Source organism: Drosophila ananassae, assembly GCF_017639315.1.
Source record: "Drosophila ananassae strain 14024-0371.13 chromosome 4 unlocalized genomic scaffold, ASM1763931v2 tig00000054, whole genome shotgun sequence".
Classification (NCBI taxonomy): Eukaryota; Metazoa; Arthropoda; class Insecta; order Diptera; family Drosophilidae; genus Drosophila; species Drosophila ananassae.
In genome coordinates this window covers 912,884-937,369 of record NW_025319037.1, presented here as the reverse complement: position 1 = coordinate 937,369, position 24,486 = coordinate 912,884, and the positions used below count along the sequence as shown (strand labels likewise).

At 41.2% G+C, this 24,486-nt stretch overlaps 1 protein-coding gene across 5 annotated transcripts in view; it reads right to left on the bottom strand.

The window, feature by feature from the left end:
- LOC6494740 (glutamate receptor ionotropic, kainate 2) overlaps positions 1-24,486 on the bottom strand; it is a 374,202-nt gene that overhangs the window by 196,363 nt on the left and 153,353 nt on the right. Inside the window, exon 9 of one of the 5 annotated variants that reach the window (XM_032452180.2) lies at positions 18,778-18,915. The exons of the other annotated variants lie outside the window; for them this stretch is intronic. Within the exon in view, the coding sequence (XP_032308071.1) occupies positions 18,868-18,915 (48 nt within the window). The 3' untranslated portion in view covers positions 18,778-18,867. Of the gene's footprint in view, positions 1-18,777; positions 18,916-24,486 lie in introns of those variants that run through there. 5 annotated transcript variants of the gene reach the window in all.

The following is a 24,486-nucleotide window of genomic DNA, read 5'->3' as shown; positions in this document are numbered from 1 at the left end:
ACAGTATTTCCCCACAGGGAAGTTCATAAATATACATGGACATCTCCAGATGGAAATACCCGCAACCAAATCGACCACCTGTGCATAAGTAAGAGATGGAGGCGTTCGCTGAGAGATGTACGCAATAGGAGAGGCGCGTCAATAGACAGTGACCACGAGCTTGTAGTTGGAGAGATCTCAATCAAACTCCAACGAAAGCACACTGCCACCAGGGCCACAAGAAGACCGACCCCCCTGAATATACATCGACTCAGAGATACTACCCTATCCTCCAGAATGGCAACAGCACTACGCGAACAGTTGACACCACAGCGGAACTGCCCTTGGGAACAAACTTGCAGACTACTGAGAAGTACCGCAGAGGAGATGCTTGGCACGAGACAACGCAGCTGCTCTGAATGGATCTCGGCGGACACATGGGAACTCATCAGCAGACGGAATAGACTCAAGTCGATAGCGGATCACGACGGCAGAGCCAGAGAAGAACACAGGAAACTCTGCAAATTGGTGAAAAAATCAGCTAGACGCAACAAGAGAGCCGTACTGGACAGCATTGCAGAAAACGCAGAAAGAGCAGCAAATACAAACAACATGCGCTCACTGTACCAGTTGATAGGCAAACTATCTGGAAGCTACCAGAGGCAAACCCAACCCATTCGAGACTCAAACGGTATACTCCTAGTAGACGACGATGCTCAACTTGAGAGATGGAGGCAACACTTCATGGAGATCAGCTGTACAGAGCAACCAGGCAACACACAGCCCGACTTCAGAAGTATTGTACCCAACAGCAGCGTTAGGATACCCCCAACCCCTCCCTCAATCAGAGAAATACGAGATGCAATCAGGAAGTTAAAGAGCAACAAAGCGGCTGGAGAGGACGGCATATCTGCCGAACTCCTCCAGATTGACCCGCAACTAATGGCCGAAACATTGCACCCGCATTTCAAAGATATATGGGAAAGTGAGCGAGTTCCTGACGCTTGGAAGAGAGGAGTAATCGTTAAGCTACCAAAAAAGGGAGACCTCAGTGACTGTAACAACTGGCGAGGGATCACCCTGTTGAACACCAGCTATAAAATATTAGCGACCCTGCTGAACGAACGACTTATGGAGAAACTAGAGCCAACAATTCGAGATGAACAAGGAGGTTTTAGACCACTTAGGAGCTGCGTAGACCAGGCAAACACGCTACGCACAATAACCGAACAAGCCGTGGAATGGCGTTCGCCACTATACCTTCTATTCATCGACTTCCAAAAAGCGTTTGACTCAATAGACAGGGCGGCGATATGGCGTGCACTTGCAAGGAAAGGAGTGTACATAGTAAGAGCTATGTATGATGATGCGGATTGATGAGATCATGAGAGAAGTAAGCATGCATCGACGCGGGATAACTTGGAGCTTCACACAACACCTTGAAGACCTAGACTACGCCGACGATATATGCCTCCTATCACACAGACTCATCGATATACAAGCCAAGGCGTCCGACCTCGAGAAGAGAGCCAACGCAGTAGGCCTCTCCATCAACGCATCAAAGACCAAGGCGATGCGGTTTAATAACTCCAACCAAGGTAGTATCACCATCAGCGGTAAAACAGTCGATTTTGTCGACCACTTACCTACCTTGGCACCAGAATATCATCCAGTGGTGGAGTGGAAAAAGATGTAGAGCAGACTGTGCAAGGCAAGATCTGCATTCGGAAGATTGCACCGCATCTGGAGAAATCAGCAAATAAGTAGAAGAACAAAGCTGCGGATCTTCAATGCGTGTGTAAAATCCATTCTTCTGTACGGAGCTGAGACGCCTTTTGTGAGGCATTTGTGCCTTAGTAGTTCATAAGGTATTGTAAGTTGGCTGGTTGTGGATGCGCTTGTTCGCGTAGAGGTACTATGCAGCATTGTGTGATGATTCCTTTTGCACACATGACATGAGTACCTGGATTTGCATGAGTTGACTGTATGGTATAGTGATAAACAATTTGTGCAGGCGTTCATCCTTGTTATTTTTTGTGTTCTTTCATTCGGCGTCATGTCTAAAAACCTTTGGCAGGTTTGAAGTCGATAATTGCCATGGGTGCATATGCTACATTTTTCAACCGGTGCTTGAGTTGATGAGCGAAACCCATTATTGACCGCTGTCTTTGTAGCGTAACTAGGCTGGTTGCTTGCCACTCTAGATGGTCAAGCATTTGTTTTAATGATGGTTGACAGGTTGGGTTTGTGATGGCGAGTTCTACGCATGATAGGGTATGGGAATCTAATTTTTCTTCGAGAATGTGTATCAGAATGGGATCCCAACCTACTGTTGATATATTCAGGGCGTGAAGGGCGGTGATTGTTCTAAGCACTGCATCATGTAAGTTGCGTAGTTGATCTGCTGACCCATTTGATTTTGGATGTGCAAACAAGGTTGCAAGTGTTGATTTGATGAGGACTCTTTTATTCTGATATCGTGCCTTTAGTCGCTGCCAGGTCTCTTGATAGCTGGCGTGTCCTCCAAATGTTGTGGAGATTAGATTCTTGGCCTCTCCAATCAGGGGATTCTCCAGGTACCGGAATTTTACCGCATCGCTATACTCTTGATTGTGTACCAGTCCCGTAAAGATGTCGCAAAATCGTGGCCACTTCAAATAATCTCCGTCAAATTTTGGAATGTCAACTGGTGGTATTACAAATGGAGAGGCCATAGCGGGTTTTTGTGTTGATACTGACGTCGATTGTGTTTCTTCGGTCAGAAAGGAAAAATACTCTGCTCGTACGACCTGAAATCTGTCATCGGTATGTCCATAATTTTTTAAGGTTGGATCCAGATCGATGAGATCATAGTATCCCGTGACGATTTCTTTCCATTGGTCCTTCATGTGTTGTCTGATGTGTGTGGATAATTCCCGTCCTTCGGTGCGGTTGCACAGAAAGTCTTTTAATGAGGTTACGTGAGGGTCTTCTCCCTCGGTTCCTTGTGCTTGTGCCTTTGGCTCAAGATTTTCTCCTGTTTTTCGGGGCCTTTGTGACGGGCCTGACCCTGATGGGATTCCATCGGAAAATATGGCTTCATATTACTTCACCAGTTCTTCTAGCGCTTTTGCTTTTGTGAAATAATCATTTTCCGGGTTGGCGTCGTTCCTTTTAAATTGGGTTCATGAGTGAGTGAGCTGTTTTGGACTCTCCTTGAAGTATCCGTCATTGAGCCTTCGCTCTGCGGAGTCCTTCGTGAAATTTTTTATTAGCCTTTGGATGGCTATGTTGGTATTAATTTGCTCATCAATGAGCATCTGAGTTAGAGGGTCTGATTCTGATTCCATGGTTGCGGTGTAGGTTTTTTTTTTTGAGATGAACTGCCGAGTGGCTTGTGTTCAGGGTGTGATCCTTTAGAAAAGGAATCGCGTCGGGGTCACCAAATGTTCGTCCGTAGAGCGTTCTGCGGCAACTACGTCAAACTTGAACTCGCGGGAGTAGCGGTAGGTCCCGGAGTCGTAGTCAAAGAACGTAAATAGTCTGACTAAATTTACCTGGATTCCGCAAGGGACTGCTCGGGTTGGCCAGACGCTTGCTGTGATCAGGCTGGAATTGATGTGGCGTGCTTGAAGTCGTGGGTAGGGTTTCCTCAAGCACCGCTGGGATGGCGGTTCGGCTGATTCCTTATCCGCCGATCCTACTGGCGGTCCGTTTCACGGGAGCAACACTAGAAGTAGGTTAGATAGCGCGGGGTCTGCTGGTGGTCCGTTTCACGGGAGCAACACTCGAGCTAGACTGGTATGCCGCGGGGTCTCCTCGTGGTCCGTTTCACGGGAGCAACACTCGGACTAGTTAGGTAACGCGGGGTCTACTGGCGGTCCGTTTCACGGGAGCAACACTCGAACACAGACTGGTATGCAGCGGGATCAACTCGTGGTCCGTTTCATGGGAGCAACACGCGAAGTAATGAGGTGACGCGGGGTCTACTTGTGGTCCGTTTCACGGGAGCAACACTTGAAGCAGACTGGTATGCCGCGGGTCCTACTTGTGAATCGTTTTACACAGGATCACGTGATGTAGGTCGAATTAAGTGCCGTAGTTTCAACACTGAGTAACGAAATGATTGGCTCTGATTTCGCAACTGTCTTTATTTCAGAAGAATAACTCTTATATAAGATGCTAAATTATGCATCTAAGAAAGGATAAGAAAGGATGCAATCTAAGAAAGGTCAAAGTTCTGGACGTGCTAAAACTAAGGTTAATGCCAGGGTCAGAGACTCAGGTTGTTTGTTCATGTACTGCTTTCCACACGCATTTCGGCTTCGCTGGCTGGTTTCGGCTTGCCTCGGTCAGTCGGTCATTCTTCCCGCTGATCACGCTGATTCTGCTTCCGGTGCCATCGACTATTGCCGAGTTAGTAGGTTGGGTATTGGCTTATGGTTATCGTTACATTATTAATAGGCTAGTAGGTCTGAGGCTTGTATATTCTGACCTGCTGATGCATCTTGATGACACTAGGTGCCAACATGTATTGTGACCTGCTGATGCATCTTGATTGAGTAGTAGGTCTTGGCACTAGGTGTCAACAGAATGAATCTTTTACTGTAATCTGGTTGAATGAATTCGATTTGATTTGACCAATTTTGTTAAATTCATTAAACGCTTTAATGGCTGCTTCATCAAATTGTATGGACATTTTTTTTGACATATTTTTTAATATTTTTCCATTATGGCCTCCAAGATATGTGGTCAATGGTTTCGCTATATAAGCGTAATTGCGGACAAACTTGTCTTTTTTTATAATACTTTTATAATAACTTGTTAACCCAAGAAAACTTCTGAGTTCTCTAATGTTCTTTGGTATAGGGTATTTTTGGATTGCTGCTATTTTTTATGGGTCTGTTTTAATCGAGTTGTATGACACTACATATCCAAGAAAGCTTGTTTCTTGTAAAAAAATTTGGTTTTTTCTAAAGAAATTTTTCTAAAGACATATTTGCTTCTAATAAAATGTTAACTATTTAGTTAACTATATGTTAACTATATTAACGGTAACGTGATCTTCTATTGAGTTTGAAAAGATTATAATATCGTCCATATAGACGTGACAGATTTTACCAACTTTGGGGCGTTTGTCAAGCCGAAAGGCATTTATTGAAAACGATGTTTTTTCTATGTCGGATTCTCTCATAAGTAATTGATGGAATCCTGATTCCAAGTCAATTGTTGAAAAAAATGTTGTTTTTGCTAGATTTGCTTATATAACGCTTGGGTCCTGCATTTGGTATCTATCAGAAATTGTATTTTCATTTAGTTTTTTAAAGTCGATGACAAGTCTCAGTTTTGGAGTGCCATCCAAAACTAGTTCTTTTTAAACTACAAGAACTGCAGATCTAACATTCTTTCATCTAACATTCTGTTGATTTCTTTATTGACAAATTCTGTGACCGATTGGGCATAATGATATTGTTTACTATATATTGGTCTGTCATGTTCTAAGTTTATTTCTCCTCTGATATCTGTTCTGAGTGGAATTTGCATGTTTATTTTCGAGTGTTCATCGTTTATATGATTTATTATTATTTCTCGCAGCTTTTCCATTTGGTTTTCCGGTTTAAATTGAATATTATTTCTTTTATCGTCTATGACTGAAGCTTGTGATAAAATTGAATTTAAATCTTCAATACTATTATCATAAGTTGTGATAGAAAAACTATCACTTAACGCATCGGACTTTGTGCTGTTTATTTCAACCTTTACTGAATCTGATTTGGATTTTTTTATTTTGTTTAAATATTTGATTATCATGAATTCATTTAGAGAATGATTACTTTTTTCCTCGGTGTGCGAAATTTTTTTGTTGCACACTTTATTATGAAAAAGTAATTTTTTTTCTTTCCCATGATAGCAAATAACACATTTATTTCTATTTTTATATCCTTGCTGCGGGTATTACAATATTGGTCAAAAAAGTGTGCAACGCAGTGAAGGAGACATCTCCGACCATATATACATCTCCGTTTTTTAAGTTAGAGGGTTGGGACATGTTATATTTGGCCAAAATATCTTATATACAAAATTTCACAATATAATTCCTATATAATTCCTATAAAAAATTTCCTATAGCTGTCATAGAACGATCGAAATTGGCATAACTATGGTGTTTATTAAAGTTAGAAAGATGGGATTTGGCACAGATTCTATTTTGGGAAAAATAATCCGATTTGTTATAAGGATAGGTCGACTATATCCTATATCTGCCATATAACTGAACGATCGGAATTGGCATAACTTTGGTGTCTTTTAAGCTAGAATGATGGGACTTTCTACGGATTCTACGGATTCAGTTATATGGACCAAATGGCCCAATTGCCTAAAATGGAATCCGTAGAAAGTCCTATCATTCTAGCTAGGACAGCTATAAGATATATTCGGCCGATCCTTATGAAATTTTCTACATAAGATATTTTGGATATACAAATAAGATATAAAAATATAACATGTGTGGAAAGTCCAACCCTCTAACTGAAAAAACACTATAGTTATTTCATTTCCAATCAATCAGTTATATGGCAGCTATTGGATATAGTCGACCGATCCCGGCTGTTCCGACTTATATACTACCTACAAGGAAAAGAAGGACGTGTGCAAAGTTTAAACTCGATAGCTCTGAAAATGAGAGACTAGTTTGCGTAGAAACAGACAGACGGACATGCTTATATCGACTCAGTAGGTGATCCTGATCACGAATATATGTACTTTATAGGGTCAGAGATGTCTCCATCATTGCGTTGCACACTTTTGATCAAAATTATAATACACTCTGCAAGGGTATAAATATCCCGTTTAATTAAACAGGCTGTTGCGCCTGTATCGATCAAACCTATTAATTTCTTGTATTTTTTATTAATTCGCACTAAATATGGTAGGTTTGTTCTTCTTGTATGTTGTTGACTTTCATTGTTTTATTTTGACTCGTTGAATAGGAAAATTTGGACCATTTTGAGTTTGTTGGAAATTATTATTCGGACGACTAAAGTTTTGTTGATTATAATTAGGACGATTAAAATACGGACGTTCTTGGTTTTGGATTGAATAATTTCCATGTCGGAAATTATTCGATTGCCATTTAGGTCTGTTAACAATTTGAATTGACGGGTCTACTTCCGTTGGTTCTTCTTTTTGTTGCCCTTGGAAATTTGGCATTTGGAAATTACTATGAATTACTATTCCGTTGAGGCCAATTTTGATTTTGGTGGTTTACCCATTGATAACCGGCCCATGGTTTGTTATAGTTAGGTTTTTGTTGGGCTGGATTGAATTTCAAGAAATTAGCTTGTTTTCTAGTCTCAGCTTGAAAACCATAATATCTGCTAGCAAATTGCGCTCTGAAATTATTTGATTCAAGCTCTTGGACTTTCGCTAAGGTATTTGGAAGATCAGATGGATTTAATGAGAACAGAGTTTCAGAAAGTGATTCATTCAAACCGGAGATAAAAACTCTTAGGGCGTTGTTTCTAATTATTTTATTCGTTTCCTTTGTTATTTCACTTTCTTTACCATATGTCATAATGGTTTTATTTATTAATAAAGTAATTTTTTTGTTGACTTCAATATAAAACTCAGTTATTGGCAATTCCCCTGACTAGTATACTTTATTCGTCTTCTAGTACATGGATTGGTCTTCTATCATTGTAGATAAATTCCAGTCTAGATAGTGTGGCATTAAAATCTAGTACCGTACCATGGTTTGTGAGGGCGTCATGAGCCGTTCCCATGATTTTATTTCGCGATATTGTTAATGCAATAAAATATTGTTCACTATTTATTTTATATAAGCCCATTGCTCTTTCTGCTGCCTCTCGCCAGCCAACATATTGGGTTTGTTCCCCGTAAAATTTGGGAAGTGCTTTTACCACCTCCAAAGTCGTCTCGCAACTAACGTTCGGGTCAATTATCTGAACTTTATAATCTTTAACTGTATTTTTATTTTCTAATTTTGAGGTTAAATCATCTACCTTTGCATTTAAGTCGTTTAATTGAACGTTAATTAATATATTTATTAATTCCATCGTTATGTTACTGCTGGTTCCTAGTCCACTACCTATCATGTGTGTGTTAACTCCACCACCGTTTGCACTGTTTAAATTTTCTAAACTTCTAATTATATCTTCCAGTTTGTTTTATTGTTAGTAGTTTTTTTGTGTTGTTTATTAAAACTTAGGGAGTTTTTCTAAATATTTTCTATATATATATATAAAATTTATTATTTCTATTACACAGTGCAATAGTGATTCTGAACTTTTAAAGTGAAATAGTAGGAAATTCCTGAACGCTTTTTTTTCAACCGATTTCAAAATTTTCGGTATTTTTCAATACAGTAGAACTCCAATTAACCGAATAGTTAAATGTTGTAGCTTTTAAAAAAAAATATATCTTCGATTTTGTTAAACAAAAAGGACAATACACCTGAAACTGAAATTTTCGCCTTTTATTCGTGTTTTTCGTATTTTGACACCAGTTTTTGACGCCAGGTACAACTTACAAAAATTCGGCTCCGGAGCACTTCTGCTGCGAGCACTCCGGAGTAAAAATGTGTATAAGGATAAGAGTATATTCCTTTCTTCTGACAAAAATTCTGTCATTTATATCAATACACATATCAATATTGTCTCATTCATACTGAATAAATCGAGACAAATTTCATTAAAAAACTAGAAAGGAAAGCTAACTTCGGGGGGAGCCGAAGTTTATATACCCTTGCAGATGAGTCGCAGTCCGCTAGGTGGCGCCACGCTTCTTATAAAATTAGCTATATAGCGGATCGTATATAGTTGGCCGATCTTAATGAAATTTGGCATATCAAATTATTTTGCCCAAAGAGGCATCCATTATGAATCCCATCCTTCTAACTTAAAAAACAACCAAGTTATGGCATTTCCGATCAATCAATTATATGGCAGCTAAAGGATATAGACGGCCGATCCTTATGGAATTTGGCATATCATATAAGTTGACCCATATTAGAATGCACAGAAAGTCCCATCCTTCTAATTGGCATTGGCAAAACGTTTTTGTTTTTTTTTTATATATAATATAATTTTTTTTTTTGATTTTTTTTTTTGTTTTATAATGGGTTAGCTTTTATCGATGTTCGTCCGTAGAGCGTTATGCGGCAACTACGTCAAACTTGAACTCGCGGGAGTAGCGGTAGGTCCCGGAGTCGAAGTCAAAGACCGTACACAGTCTGTCTAAATTTACCTGGATTCTGCAAGGGACTGCTCGGGTTGACCAGGCGCTTGCTGTGATCAGGCTGGAATTGATGTGGGGTGCTTGAAGTCCTGGGCTGGTTTTCCTCAAGTACCGGTGGTATGGTGGTTCGGCTTATTCCTTGTCGGCCGGTTCTACTTGTGGTCCGTTTACACTGGAGCCACGCGAAGTAGATAGTTTTTAGAGAGTCCTTCTTTGTGAATCGTTTTACACAGGATCACATGAAGTTGGTCAATTTCAAGTGCCGTAGTTTCAACACTGAGACTATTGACTCTGATCTCGCAACTCTCTTTATTTCAGAAGAACAACTCTTATATAAGAAGCTAAATTATACATCATTAAATCTAAGAAAGGTCAATGTTATGGACGTGGTAAAACTAAGGTTTATGCCAGGGTCACCCACCTCTGAACCTGCTGACTCAGATTGTTTGTTCATGTACTGCTTTCCACACGCATTTCGGCTTCGCTGGCTGGTTTTTGCTTGCTTCGGTCAGTCGGTCATTCTTCCCGCTAATAATGCTGAATCTGCTTCCGGTGCCATCGACTAGTGCCGGGTTAGTAGGTTGGATATTGGCTTATGCATAGTTAAATTATTGATAGGCTAGTAGGTCTGATGCTTGTATATTGTGATCTGCTGATGCATCTTGATTGGATCAAATTACTAAGTGTGCATATAGGGTAGTAGGTCTTGGCACTAGGTGCCAACAATAGATTTTTATGGGAACTTATGAGTTTCGTTGAGCCATGCCGGTATTGCCATTTTTAAATTAATTTTTTTATTTTATTAATTTTTTATTTTTGAAACACCTTTTTTTAGCATGGCCCCACGTTGGGCGCCAATTAAATTGTTCCAAAGTTTACTTTTTTTAAAAAAATAATTTTAATTTTATGTCTTCACTTTTACAAGCTTCTACTTAAATCGACTTATTGCTAGACCCACTTTTTACTCCATTATTATATTTTTAACATTAAGAGAAATGGACAATTGGCGGATGCAATAATTGACTCACTGGTGAAAACTGATAAGATCGGAGGATATATCAAATTCGGACTGGCGGCGGCGAGCCGGTTCATTTTTTTATCAGTCTGGCTCAGACCGTGAAAAAGTTTTAGAAATATGTTTACAGTTAGAGCTGGATGTTTAGTCTGGGATAATTACTAGGCGGTTCTCAAATACGAACGAGGGGAAGTTTGACAAATAGGATATGACTCATCTGGCAGAGGCTTCTGCGATTGAAAATAATGTTTATATATTAAAAACAGGCGATAACGATAACATGCAGGCGTTTATTTTTGTTATTCTTTGTGTCCTTTCACTCGGAGTCCAAAATTGTTGGCAGTTTTGAAGTCGATGATTGCCGTGGATGCACATACGCCACTTTTCAACCGGTGCTTGAGTTAATGAACGAAAACCATTATTGGCCGATTTCTTTTGCAGCGTAGGTGTTCTAGCATTTATTTTGATGATTTCCGTCTGGTTGAGTTTGTGATGGCAAGTTCGACTAATTCCGTGAAGATGTCGTAGAATCGGAACCACTTCAGATAAATCCGTCGAAATTTGGAATATCGACTGGTGGTATTATTAATGGAGGTGCGATCGCGGGTTTTTGTGTTGATACTCAAGTCGATTGCGATTTTTCGCTTAGAAACGAAAAGTATTCTTCTCGTACAACCTGAAATCTGTCATCGGTGTGTCCATAATTTTTTTAGGTTGATTCCCGGTCTATGAGGTTATGGTATCCCGTGACGATTTCCCTTCAAAGCTCCTTCATGTGTTGTCTGATGTCTGTGTGTGGACAATTCGGACAATCGTCCTACATGTCTTTTTTTAATGCTGTTAATCGAAGGTCTTCTCCTTCGTTTCCTCGTGATTGTGCCTTTGGCTCGAGATTTTTGCTGTTTTCCGGGGCCTTTGTGACGGGCCTGACCCTGATGGGGTTCCATCCAAAAATAAGGCTTCATATTTTTTCACAAGCTCTTCTTGCGCATCTTGAATTTCCGCACTGCGGAGTCCTCAGTGAAGGACTTATCAGGAAGTTTCTTAGGTTAGGTAGGTAGGTCCCAGAGTCGTAGTCAAAGAACGTATAAAAGTCTGAATAAATTTTCCTGGATTTCGCAAGGGACTGCTCGGGTTGACCAGGCGCTTGCTGTGATCAGGCTGAAGTTGATGTGAGATACTTGAAGTCCTCGGTTGGTTATCCTCAAGTAAAGATGGTAAGAGGTTTCGACTGATTCTGTAAGGTAACGAAGGTCCTACTTGTGGTCCGTTTACACAGAAGCAACACTCGAAGTAGGTTAGTGTCAAGCAGCCACCGGAAAGCAATAATTTTTTGAATTTGTTTATCTTTTCTTTTATCTTTATGTCTCTATTCGCGTCACCCGCTCTCGTGTATCGGCCACCTGCCACATTGGTGACCCCGCCGCTAAGGAAATTAATTTTTTGAATTATTTTCCATTAAAAATTTAAGCTGCACGGTTCAAAGCACATTTCAAGAGCACACACAAAGAGCGGTCCGAGATGAATGTTGCAGAATACAGGAGCGATCGGTGTCAACTTCAACGATGCGGCGAGGGAGGCACTATTTTTCCTGGACCAGGAGAATGCTGCGCTCCAGTTTGTTCGACACTGATCAACGCATCTTCTGCCACCAATTTTGATCCGTCGTTCGGCAGAACTTTCCAGGCTTTGCCACCTCTGCCACTTCCCACTTTTAATGGAAGTTATGTGGAGTGGCTTGAATTCCGGTCACTATTCTCGACCATGGTGGACACAAATCACACACAAGCCAATGTAAAGCTAGCGGATCCTCATTTTCACCAGCATGAGACAGTTGATTTGCTAATTTACGCTGGATTAATTTACGAGGTGATTTGTGTGGGGCAAATTCAACTGTCTCCTGGTTTGCCTTCAATCCAAAAAACTTGGCTCGGTTGGATTGTTTGAGGAGGCGGAGGCCCTGACAATGGTAATTTCGTCATGGCAGCTGAGCAGTCAAAATTGCTCGTCCAGCCTCAGACGGAGCTGAAGATGGTGCTTGTGCTTGTTTTTTATTAAAGCCTAGATTTGGAATATTAAACAAAGATCCCGAAAACGCTCGCTATCTGAACAGTTAGTTTTATGAAAGTCCTACTTGTGGTCCGTTTACACCGGAGCGACACTCGAAGTAGGTTAGTTTTAAGTGCCGGAATTGAACACTGAGTAACGAGACGATTCACTCTGTATTCGCAACTATCACATACAGGGTGAGCCATCTACATGTGACCCAAGTAAGCTCATAATAACTTGGACATATGTTGTCAAATCGACTAACGTTATGCCATAGTGGATGCGTCATTTCAAGAAGTTATTATCAGCTATACATCCAGCAAAACTTCTCAATCGTAGCTAGTCAACGTGCTACTCGACTGATTTACCCGATCTAACACCGCCCGACTTCTATTTGTGGGGATTTTTTAAATCAAAAGTATACATTAACAAACCATGGACTTTGGCTAAACTTAAAAAAAATATTGAACAATATATAGCAGCAATACCAATTGCTAGGCTTAAGAAAGTGATGGAAAATCTAGTGGTAATATAGGAAAAAGGTGAACATTTAAGCCAAGTAATATTTAAATAGTACGCAATATTTATCTTCTTGTATTAAAATAAAGGTTTGTGAAAACAAAATTCAAATACTCTTTTCCAAAAAAAAATTTTTTTAGATGGCCCACCCTGTATAAGATGTTATGGACGTGTTCCCCTAATGTTAATGCCAATTTCACCCACCTCTGAGTCTGCTGACTCAGACTGCTTGGTCATGCATTTCTGCTTAGCTAACTGGCTTTGCTTGCTGCGATCAGTCGGTCATCCTTACCGCTGATATTACTGATTTTTGCTTCTGGCGCCGTCTAGTGTTCATGCTTATTGCTAATTATTACTAGGTGTGAAAATAAGTTAGTGGGTCTGATTATTGCTTATTGCGATATGTCGATGAACATTGATTAAATCAGATTACTAGTTGTTAGGATAGGTTAGTCATGGCACTAGGTGCCAACAGTTTGGATTACTTCGAGTAGACGGGCGTCTCAAGAATTCATCCTTGGATTACGATGGTCTTACCAAGTAATTTTTCCCAGGAGCCATCCGGTAACGCGAAGCATAATCATCAGCTTTCATGAGCACAACCTGCATTTTGCATCTCGATCCTTATTGGCGATGATACGTTCTCAATATTAAACGATTGGGGGGAGAAAAACTGTGCTCAAGGCAACAAATAAATGCGTGATATGTTTTCGGACGAGTCCTCGTTTGTTGGAGCATGTAATGGGCGATCTTCCAAAGGAGAGAGTGAAAGGTTATCAAGTTTTCGATGTAGCCGGCATCGATTTTTGCGATCCTTTCTTCTATAAGTCGGAGGTTCGCAACAAGGCTCCCATAAAATGTTACATCAGTGTTTTCATTTCTTTCACGACAAAGGCCGACCATTAAGAGCTGGTGAGGGATCTGTCCGCCGCCGCCGTTCTGCATGCACTGAGGAGGTTTATTTCTATCCAGAAGAAGCTTCGACAGATCTGGTCCGACATTAATTTCGTTGGAGCCAAAGATCAGTTGAGCGAATTAAAAGTATTTTTTAGCGAAGAGCACCAGAGAGCTGTCTTGGATTTTTGTCTTCCAGAGTCGATTAAAAGAAAGTTCATCCCTCCTCATTCTCCCTATTTTGACGGCTTGTCATTTTTACAGGGTCGTAGGCTCGGCTGTACTAAAGGCCGACGATTTGCAGACGCTGGTGTACAATATTGCTGCAGTGATTAATTCAAGGCCATTTTTCCCCCCTCTGAAAACCCCGCTGATCTGGATGTCGTGACTCCTAATCATTTTCAGGGCCTCCTTCAGGGCCACCGGAAAGTTTGGCCGGCAATAATTTATTGAATTCGTAACATCACTTTATTTTTTACTTTTGTCTCTATTCGCGTCGCCCGCTCTCATGCATTCGATTGGCCACCTGCATCTGCCGTCATGCACTAGCGTTTTTTCTCTCTCTCGCGGTATCACTCGGTCGCTCCGCAGCATCAAGCGTTGAGCCGCGATCCCGCGTCTTAAATTCTAATTCGGTCTTCAACCCTACGCAGGTCATATATGACATGGAATAAATAAACCAAATCAATTAAATAAATTGTATTCATACAGACCTGGAAAAAATTTCCTAATATCTCAGTATAAATGAGAAATTGTCTAATATGTCCACTGTGGCATCGCTTCAAGTGATACCACCAGACCCATATTTCAAACCCCCTAAAAAGTCACCGCACAGGGTAATAAACTGTCCGGACCCCCGGAACGAACTGATGCCGCAGTATTAGTTATATCGCCCCCTTCGACCTCTAATGTCTTCACTAACACTTACCTATCAGAATACTAGAACTGTCAGAATACTACAAACTTTATTCTGATACTTCTACCTTTGAATCTCACATTACAGTCTTTACAGGAACTTGGTTAAAGCCAGAGATCTTAAGCTCTTTTAGATGTGATAGAACACTGCGAAGGGGAGAAGGAGTGTTAATATGTGTGGACTCCAAATTCGCTTCTGAAGAGGTAATATCACAAGAGTTTGGTGACATTGAATTTCCTTGTATTAAAATAATTTTGTCCGGTCAATCTTTGTATGTTACCGAACGTCGATCCACCAACATACTGGCAACATTTGACCGCCATTCGTTTCGTTTCTGATCGTCTGTCTGATGGTGACCAGCTGGTAGCTCTGGGTGACTTAAACATCCCAGAGCTCATGTGGTCTAATGTTGATAATTCACCGTATTTATTTCTTAGCTCGCACCACGACTTCCCTACGGGCATGTTCGGTATGGCACTCGTGCAAATTAACCACATAAGAAAGTCTTTAGGTCGGCTGCTAGACTTGTGTTTCGTTTCTGATCCTGATGGAATTACTCTTTACAGAACTTTGCCCTTTCTAACCCTGAAGATCCATATCATTCCACTCTTGAGGTTTTAATCGAAAACAATTACTTAATTGACCTTAAGTCTACACTTAAATCTCATAAAGTTCGTTGCTTCCGTAAGGCTGGCTTTTTTAAACTAAATAAGTTATTTTGGAATTTGATTGGTCCGATCTACTGGCATGTGAAGATAAAAACATTGCCTTACAAAAATTGTATTACACTTTGAATATATTTTTTGACGCTTGCGTGACATGGAAATATCAGTCAGCTTCATTGAATCCGCCTTGGTATACAATGCAAAAATTAAATTTAAAAAATCGTCATGCATAGAATTTTAAATAAACATAAATTATCGGGCTCTTCAGTTAAATATATCAATATTCAATATACTTAGTAGCTCGGTCCAATTTCACCGTGCATAACGCAAAATACTAAAGGAGTTATATTCGCCGCTGCCGGATTAAGTTTATTTTTTTATTTCGCCATTGAACTTATTCTTACATGGCTACTATACAATCTAAGTTACTTAAAGCATGTTTTTCTGAGCCCCATTTATTTCGGAGGCTGGGTGGTAACGAATTAAAGTAAGATAAAGCTCGATCTATGGGCTCATTTAAAAGTTAATTGGCCGACATGCAAGCCGAAAGGGAACAGCCAAAAGGGAGTTTACACAGGATTCGGATCAGTTTTATAACTAAGTAAACACTTAGCGCAATTATGTATATTTTCCTTCTATGCTATGGAGTACCAGGCTTTGTTCAGAAGAACTGCGCCGAGGCACTGTAAAAACCGCTCCTCAAACTCTTTAATCTAGCGCTGGAAACTTCGATCTTTCCCCTTATATGAAAGGAATTTTACATCATTCCGCTGCATAAAAAAGAAAAAAAATCCGACGCTGCAAATTATAGAGACATCTCTAAATTGTCAGCAATTCCAAAGCTTTTTGAAAAACTTATCACTCCACATTTGCAACACCTATGTAGTTCAAAAATAACTCCGAGTACCCCAAGATCACATAGAATCTGTACAAAAAAAACTTCCCGACTTTCGCTCTAGGGGACTCAATTGTGATGCAAATCATCACCTCCCCACTTATCGTACTAGACTTTTACTAATCAACTTACCATCTTTAACAAACCTTAGAACGATGCTGGGTATCATGTTTCTATATAATCGTATTTATGGAAATGTAGACAGCCAGCATTTACTAACACACTTAAATTTTAAAGTTTCTAGTGGAAGGACTAAAAATTTTCGTCCTGTACTTCTTAGCCATTGTAGTTCGACATATGCCCAACACGATCCGTTCAGGGTATTTTTGTTCGGACTATAATGTCTCTACCACATCTTGTCATTGTAAGAAGTGGTACAATCTTAAATCCTTTATACGCAACGCCTTATCTGTGCAACATTTTTCGTATCTTACTACTACTCTTCTCTTAAACTTTCTCGGATCCTTCCCCGCGATTTGAGCCGTACGTTATGCGGCGGCGTTCCTCGGTCGGTTGGACGGGAGGTGGGCTGTACGTATGTAGTGGAAGCCAAGCGAAAATAATATCTTTTATCAGGAAAAAAACCATACCGACAACCAGAACCACAACGTACACAAATTGAGTCATCTGCTCAACATAAAAAATAAATGCGAATAAATAATATCAAAGAGGACCATTTTATTAGAAGAACAATAGATCTACCTCACATATTCCGAACCGACAAAAAAATTTATAAAAATGTTATATTCTAATAGATACATGAGCCACAGGCTATTATTTAAAAAAATATATTTACCAAATTGGCATTGATCGTCGCTAGAGGGTTATGCGGCCACTACGTGGAACTTGAACTCGCGGGAGTAACGGTAGGTCACGAAGTCGTAGTTAAAGAACGTATCGGGTCGTAAAGGGTCTGCTCGGGTTGAACAGGCGCTTGCTCTGATCAGGCAGAAGTTGAGGTGTGATACTTAAAGTCCTGGCTGGTTTTTCTCAAGTACAGGTAGTGTTGGTGGTTAGGGGTTACGGTTGATTCCGTATCGGTTGGTTAAGGAGGGTCCTACTAGTGGTCCGTTTCACAGGAGCAACACTTGAAGTAGGTTGGTTTTAAGTGCCGTTACTTAACACTGACTAACTTAACGAACCTATTTACTCTGTATTCGCAACTGTCTTTATTTTGGACCGTTTAAAGAACGAAATGATGTTTTGGTTATAGAACGTACGTGCTATGTACAAGTTCTGGGTCTGCTGTCTCAGATCAGTCAGTCGGTCATTCTTACGGCTAAAATTGCTGATTCTGGCTTCTGACCCGACTGGCGACGTCTATTAAAGGCGAGTTATTAGGTCTTGGCACTAGCTGCCAACAGGCATAGTATATCCCATTTATAAAAGACTATCGATACTGAAAATTTGTTCATGAATTTTTCAAGCAAAACTAACTTTTTATGAAATAGACGGCCTAATGGCAGATTTATTAGTAGGTTATAATATTATAATAAAATAATAATATATAATAAAATAATATTATAATAAAAATTTATATTAGACAAATATTTTAACAACGAAAATATGTTGAGCAACTAGCTATATTAAAGAGATTGGGGTATATAAACACCAAAAAAGACGAAATAAGTATACAAAACTGTACTGATAAAATAATAAGCAAAATAATTACATTCGGAAATGAATACGAATTTAACATTCCAAAAGAACGTCTGATGTGACGTATCAGCAGCAACTCTTATAATTCACGCGTAATTTTATTTTAAAAAATATATTATAAGAAAAATCTCAGATTTTTAAATTATAAACTTTATACTATAGGAAATTCGTAAAAAAATAAACCAAGCCAACCCCGGCCACGCCTTTGACTAGAATGTTCATTTTTAAGACATTAAGTTAAATTTTCTAAGATGATATTAATGAACTCAAAGAAAACTTAATTTGCCAAATAAAATTAGTCAAACCGGACTATTCAAAACAATATACATTGACAACGGACTATAGGAACAGTACTTTCTCATGACGGAAACCCAATCAGTTGTATGTCTAAATCCCTTAATAAAACTGAAAGAAATTTCGCGACTATTAGAAACTTTTAGCAATATTTTTTGTGCATAAGCAAGAAATTATTATTTACGAATTCAACGGCTCTCATATGCAATTTCGGAAAAAACCAAAATATGGAGTTAAAAAGATGCTTTAATTACATCTAAAGCTTCAGCCCTAAAATTATGTATAAGCCTGGTACTACCAATGTAGTCGCAGACGCATTTTCCCGCTTTGAAATAAATAATATTACGGAAGAAGAAGATGAAGAATCCACGGATTACGGCACCCAGCACTCAGCCGAAAGTAGCAGTAACATAATACCAAAAATTTTTGTTTAAGACAACAAATAACCATGATAAGCAATAATTATGGAAGAACGAGGAAGCTCGACAGTGGAGCCCACTGAGGATTAGCTGAAAATTATAATCAAATCATCAGATTATACTATTGGCCAAAATAATGCAAAAAACTAAAAAAATATATAACAAATTGTGAAAATTGTAATACAAAATAAATACAACAGATTATGACTGATAACAAACCCAGTTTTACAACAGCACAATTTAAATTCTTCCTTCATCGTTCTGGTATTTCAATCCATGACGCCGACCCCACACATAGCCTTTCGAATGGACAAGTTGAAAGAGTCCATTTAATCTGAACTGAGATAGATCGTTGTATTAAAGATGAGTACCGACTCCTAGAGAATTCAGAAGTTATAAAAAAAACAAAGAAAATATACAACATGACAATAAATTTAGTACCAAATCAGAAACCATCCAAAATTGTATTTATCGAAATAGATCGCAGTGACTTATCAGTAAAACTACAAGTAGCACAAACTAAAATGTTAGATCATTATAATAAAACAAATTAGAAAAAAATATTATCTAGGAGAAGTAGTATAAGAAAAAATACCCGGAAAGAAACAAACTAGGTCAAAAATAAAAAATTAAACAAATCGTTAAGGAAAAAATAAAAAACAAAGTAATAATAAAAAGCGACTTATTCATGAAGACAGAATTAAAAACGCATATTTTACAGAAGATGGATATTGTACCATTTGTCATCACCATTTTGATTAACGCTTGGCACTCGAAAATAGTCGATATGGTATACCTACTACCCAGACAAAAAAACCAGACCTACCTATAATATATCTAAAACATTGAAGTGTAAATAACGTCATTAGCTTCTCTACATCAAGGGCAATTGACAAAAATAGCGAAAAATTAATAATCGACGGTAAGACAGCATACTGCCATGGAATATTTTATAAAATAACCAATTAAAAAAAAGATATTCAATAACTATTGTAAACTCTCAAATGAGAGCTCTTGTTTCATAAATCTCTTAAAAGAATAAAAAAAAAACAAACTTTAAAAATTCGAGAGAAAAATAAACAATTTGAAAATTTAGATGACGGCGATCTCCTCACAGGAGAAAATATTGTAAACGAAACAAAATTATAATTAATACATAATATATCAACGAAAAAAAAAAAATTTTTAGATTTCATATCCCAATATAAATATAATAATTATATCATAACGGACAAAATTTTCTGTAATGATACCGAATGTGGTCTAGATAACACTAACATTATTAACCCATTTTTAAATATAGGAAATAGAATCTGTAATGAACAGAAATGCCGGAAGGTCCTTGCACTTAAAAACACCGAGGTGAGGGATGAGGGGCACACGATGGCCGGCCTAGACCTCGTCGGCTAGTGGCCTCTCTCCCTGCAAGGTCCTTTCTATCCATCATAGAATTCGAAATTAGTCGAGTGCGTGCCTTAGCTGTCAAAAAGCGTAGGCCTAACCATTTTTGCTTACTAAAAACTCTCGGGCAAGCTTCCTGCCCACAACGGCATCCTGGGAACAATTGGGTGACAGCATGGCGGCTACAGATTAGACTCGGCTTAATTTCCTTAGCACATTATTAAAGTAAAGATAATCTTTGCTCTTCTTTTATTTTCACTTGATGTCTATACACTTGATGTCAAACATACACTTGATGTCTATTAATTCTAAGGTGTTTGCACTGAACTATAATACAGTTTTTCGCAACTTTTTCGCTTCCTATGCCGGTAGGATAATCAATAAAGCTTGCGCAACAATAAAAGAGAAATGTAGATTACTTTTCATCGGTCTGCAGGTGTACCCGTATGTGAACGTCCGAGCGAGAATTATAAAGAAATCCGTATCACGAACATGGAAGTAACAGGTCGATTCAATTGTTCTACCCGAATGAAACAACCACAGTAGGATTAACGCGAGAATCATACCTGCGATTGGAGCTCAAAGTGCTGACGGCAACGAATAAATTTGGAATTTACCTCAGTTTCTCACTCACCACTTTATCCAGTTGCTGCGATGATGAAAGTGCTTTCAGCAGGCCACCTGTAGATAAGTGATACTCAATTAAGGGTCGCCAAATACTTCCCGATTTCTTTAAGGTTTTAAAACCTACGCACTGTCGCCTGCCTTTGATCACTTTTCCGGGGAAATAACTCGACCGCCTGGCCGTCAGCCAACGGGTACAACAGGGGGAGAAACGCATGAGCTCATATGCCGTAACTGTGTACACCGATGGTAGTGCGACTATACTCTCCACGTGAGGGCGGCTGGTAACAGGTCCCGGTAAGGTCATGTAGTCGGGCGGGGAGAAGAAAACTCCCTTCCACAAATCACCCCAATCCAAGGTGGAACAGCATATGCCGGGGGATGCATGTCCGGGGGATGCACGGACGTTAATATGCGGACTCTGGGGGACCGACCGACCCCTCAGTTTTAAACAGGCTTATCATGACAAGCGGGCTATGTCATGATGGACGAACCCCTTCCCGCCTACTCGTGGGTCCAAAAATGAAATGCAATATTAAAACAAAAACAAATAGTGGAGAACGGAACTCCCTAAGAAAGTCCGAAAATGGGATCACGGATCCGTCAATCTCCAAGGCAGATAGAGGCCAAAGAGATGCTGGGATGGCGAAGCTCCCCACTGAGGGACAACATCCGGAGGCGAGCGGCGCCGGTGTAGGGGGAGATGCCAAGGCACCGACCCCAAAACGGGGCCCACTATGGGACCACCGAACGGTGTGGGGGGCAAGATCCCAGGATCGAGCTCCTCTCGCATCTAGCTCCTCTCGCACCGGCGGCACCCTTAAGTAAGGCCTCGGTCCGACGTCTGCTGGCCCCCTGCAGCGGAAGGGCTCCTATAAGAATAGGAGGAGAGCGGCCTTCATCCTGATGAGGGCAGACCCATCGGCGGAATCCAATCCCGATCTGGCTGAAATAATAAAGTGGGCGAGGGAAATCATGCCTGAATTTCAGCCAGCAAGAGCGGAGACCAGATTGGACCCAAAGAAGCCGACAGGAGTAGGCGACTCTGCCAAGGAGAGTGCACAAAGTGCGAAAAGGCAGAGGTCGACCGACGGTGTAGCGCCCCTAGCTAAGAAGAAGAAGGTGCAGACACAGCAAAGTAACAGATCCTTCGCCGAAGTTACTAAGGGCAGGACCATCATTGGGGTCGTTGATAATGGCTCCAAAGATGGCCTGATCCCCAAAGAGCTTTGGCGGAAGGTGGTGAACGAGCTGCATGGGCGCTTCATGGAGGAGATGCTCAAGAGCGGAGGACCTCCACCGGACTGCGAAGACGCAGGGTGGTACCAGGGTAGCATCAAGGTGATAGCGTGCCAAGATGCGAGGTCTGTAAGCCTCTACGAGCGAATGATTGCGTCGCTTGGGGAGGTTTACCCAGAAGCCAGTTTGGAGGCGGTGGACTGGGACAAGATCCCCAGCAAACCGAGGGCCCGCGTATGGCTGACAGAGAAGCCGGCGGATCCTGCCACCATTCTGGCCATGCTCAAAATGTGTAATCCCACACTACCTACGGCGGACTGGAGAGTCGCCAAGGTGGAGGAAGCAGTGGGACTGAGAAGGCAGGTTGTCCTCACTCTTAATGAGGAGACTGCGAAGATCCTGGAGGTTGCTGGTAGCCGTATCAAATACGGGTTCCAGCAGAGGTCCGCCCAGAAGAGGTCCGCCCAGAAGGAATGTCAGATGTGGAGGAGGACATTCTGGAAGGGTACACCTCAGAGGAGAGTAACCTGGCGAGGGCTCTTGGTGGCGTCGGTATGGAGGAGGACTCTTTGCTGGGCTCCGACACCGAGGCGGAGGTTACTGTGGTGGAGAACCTAAAGGATGTCCCTGACATTCCTGCAGATAAACCTCCATCACAGTAAGGTGGCTTCCGCCGCCCTCCTGCTCCATCTTGCAGAAAGTGGAGCTGACGTGGCCCTCATCCAAGAACCCTGGATCCACGGAGACAGGATTCTCGGTTTGGGGGCGTCGGACTTCAGGCTGTACACAGCCGATGTAACAGGTAAAAAGCGAGCATGCATACTCGCAAAGAAATGCCTTAATACCTTCTTGCTACCAAATTTCAGCAATGAAGATCACGTAGCCGCATCGATACAGGGTCCAGGCGGCCATCTAAGAATATGCTCGGCATATATGGGTCATGACCACTTATGAAGTCCACCGCACTCGCTACTCAGGCGGCTTGTGGAAGACAGCGATAGGAAGAAAATCGACCTACTAATATGATGCGATGCCAACGCTCATCACAATCAGTGGGGAAGCACTGACACAAACGAGAGGGGTGAGTCAATCTTCGATTTTATCCTCAGCTCTAAGCTTCTAGTGGGTAACAGAGGTTCAGAACCCACCTTCGTCGTCAAGAACAGAAGGGAGGTTCTTGATGTCACATTATTCTCGCACTCCCTGGCTGATGCAATCACCAGCTGGAGAGTCCTTGACAAACACTCATTTTCAGATCATCGCTATATTGAGATAGTAAATTTTGAAAACTTCACCAATCAAGCAGTTCGAAATCCTAGAAAGGCAAACTGGGAGCTCTATAAAAATATACTAGATAGATCCTTAGGCGAACCGCCTTCAGAGACCATCGAGACCTATGAGGGGCTCAACGCCATGGTAGATAAGCTTACTGCGACTAGCGCAAAAGCTTACCACAAGGCCTGCCCCAAGAAAAGAATAGGTAGCAACAGATCGAAGAAGCCTCCGTGGTGGACCTCGTCGTAAGCCCCCTACAAAAAAAAATGCACGTAGGGCCTTTATCCACGCGCACCGTACCAACACAGACGAGGCGTGGGAAGCCTATAAAGCTGAACTTAGGTAATATAACAAAGAATTGCGCAAGGCAAAGAGGGTTGCCTGGGCCAATTTCTGCACCAACATTCATACAGCCCCCATCGCAGGCTACATTAAGAACACGGAGGGGCGCTGGACAACTTCAAGCCTGGAAGCCCTGGAGACCCTTATCAACGCACACTTCCCGGGTTGCTCATCGGAAGGAACAACCCAGGTGATGCGTAGCCAGGGTCACCAGGGCTCGCTCAACTACCTACTTAGTGACAGAAACCTGAAATGGGCAATAGACAGTTTTAAACCCTTCAAATCTCCGGGACCGGACGGTATTCTACCGGCTCAGTTATCCAGAGCCGGTATTAACCTAAGGAAATGGATTAAGAAAATCTTCAGCACAGTCTTCACTACTGGTATGATACCAAAGGCATGGCTGTGCACGAAGGTTGTATTCATACCCAAGGCGGGGAAACCATTCCACTGTACCCCCAAGGGCTTCAGACCTATAAGTCTGTCTTCCTTCCTCTTTAAGACTTAAGTCTCCATCTACAACCAAACATTAACCCAAATGACATCTCATGCTCTCAGCATGCTTACAAAAGGGGTCGAACAACAGAAACAGCCCTCCACGAAACCACTATGATCGCCGAGCGAGCGATCAACTTTAAGGAATACGCACTTGTTGCTTTTCTAGACATAGAAGGGGCCTTCAACAACATCTTGCCGTGCTCAATAATCGACGCACTGACGGGACTTGGAATAGACAACCGATCAATTCACCTAATACGGCAGATCCTGGTTAACAGGAGTGTCGAGGCTACTCTTGGAGGTTCGTCTATTCGAAGATACGTCAAGAGGGGCACCCCACAAGGAGGTGTACTCTCACCACTACTCTGGAACGTGGCGGTTAACAGCCTACTGCGATCCTTAGAGGGTGGCGGCTGTAAGATCATTGCGTACGCGGACGATGTTGCTATTGCCTTCGAAGGGAAATTCCCACAGACGCTATGCGACCAAATGACAGGGAAGCTCGAAGTTCTGTCGGCCTGGGCACAAAGGTACGGGCTGGGAGTCAATCCGTCCAAGACAGAGCTCGT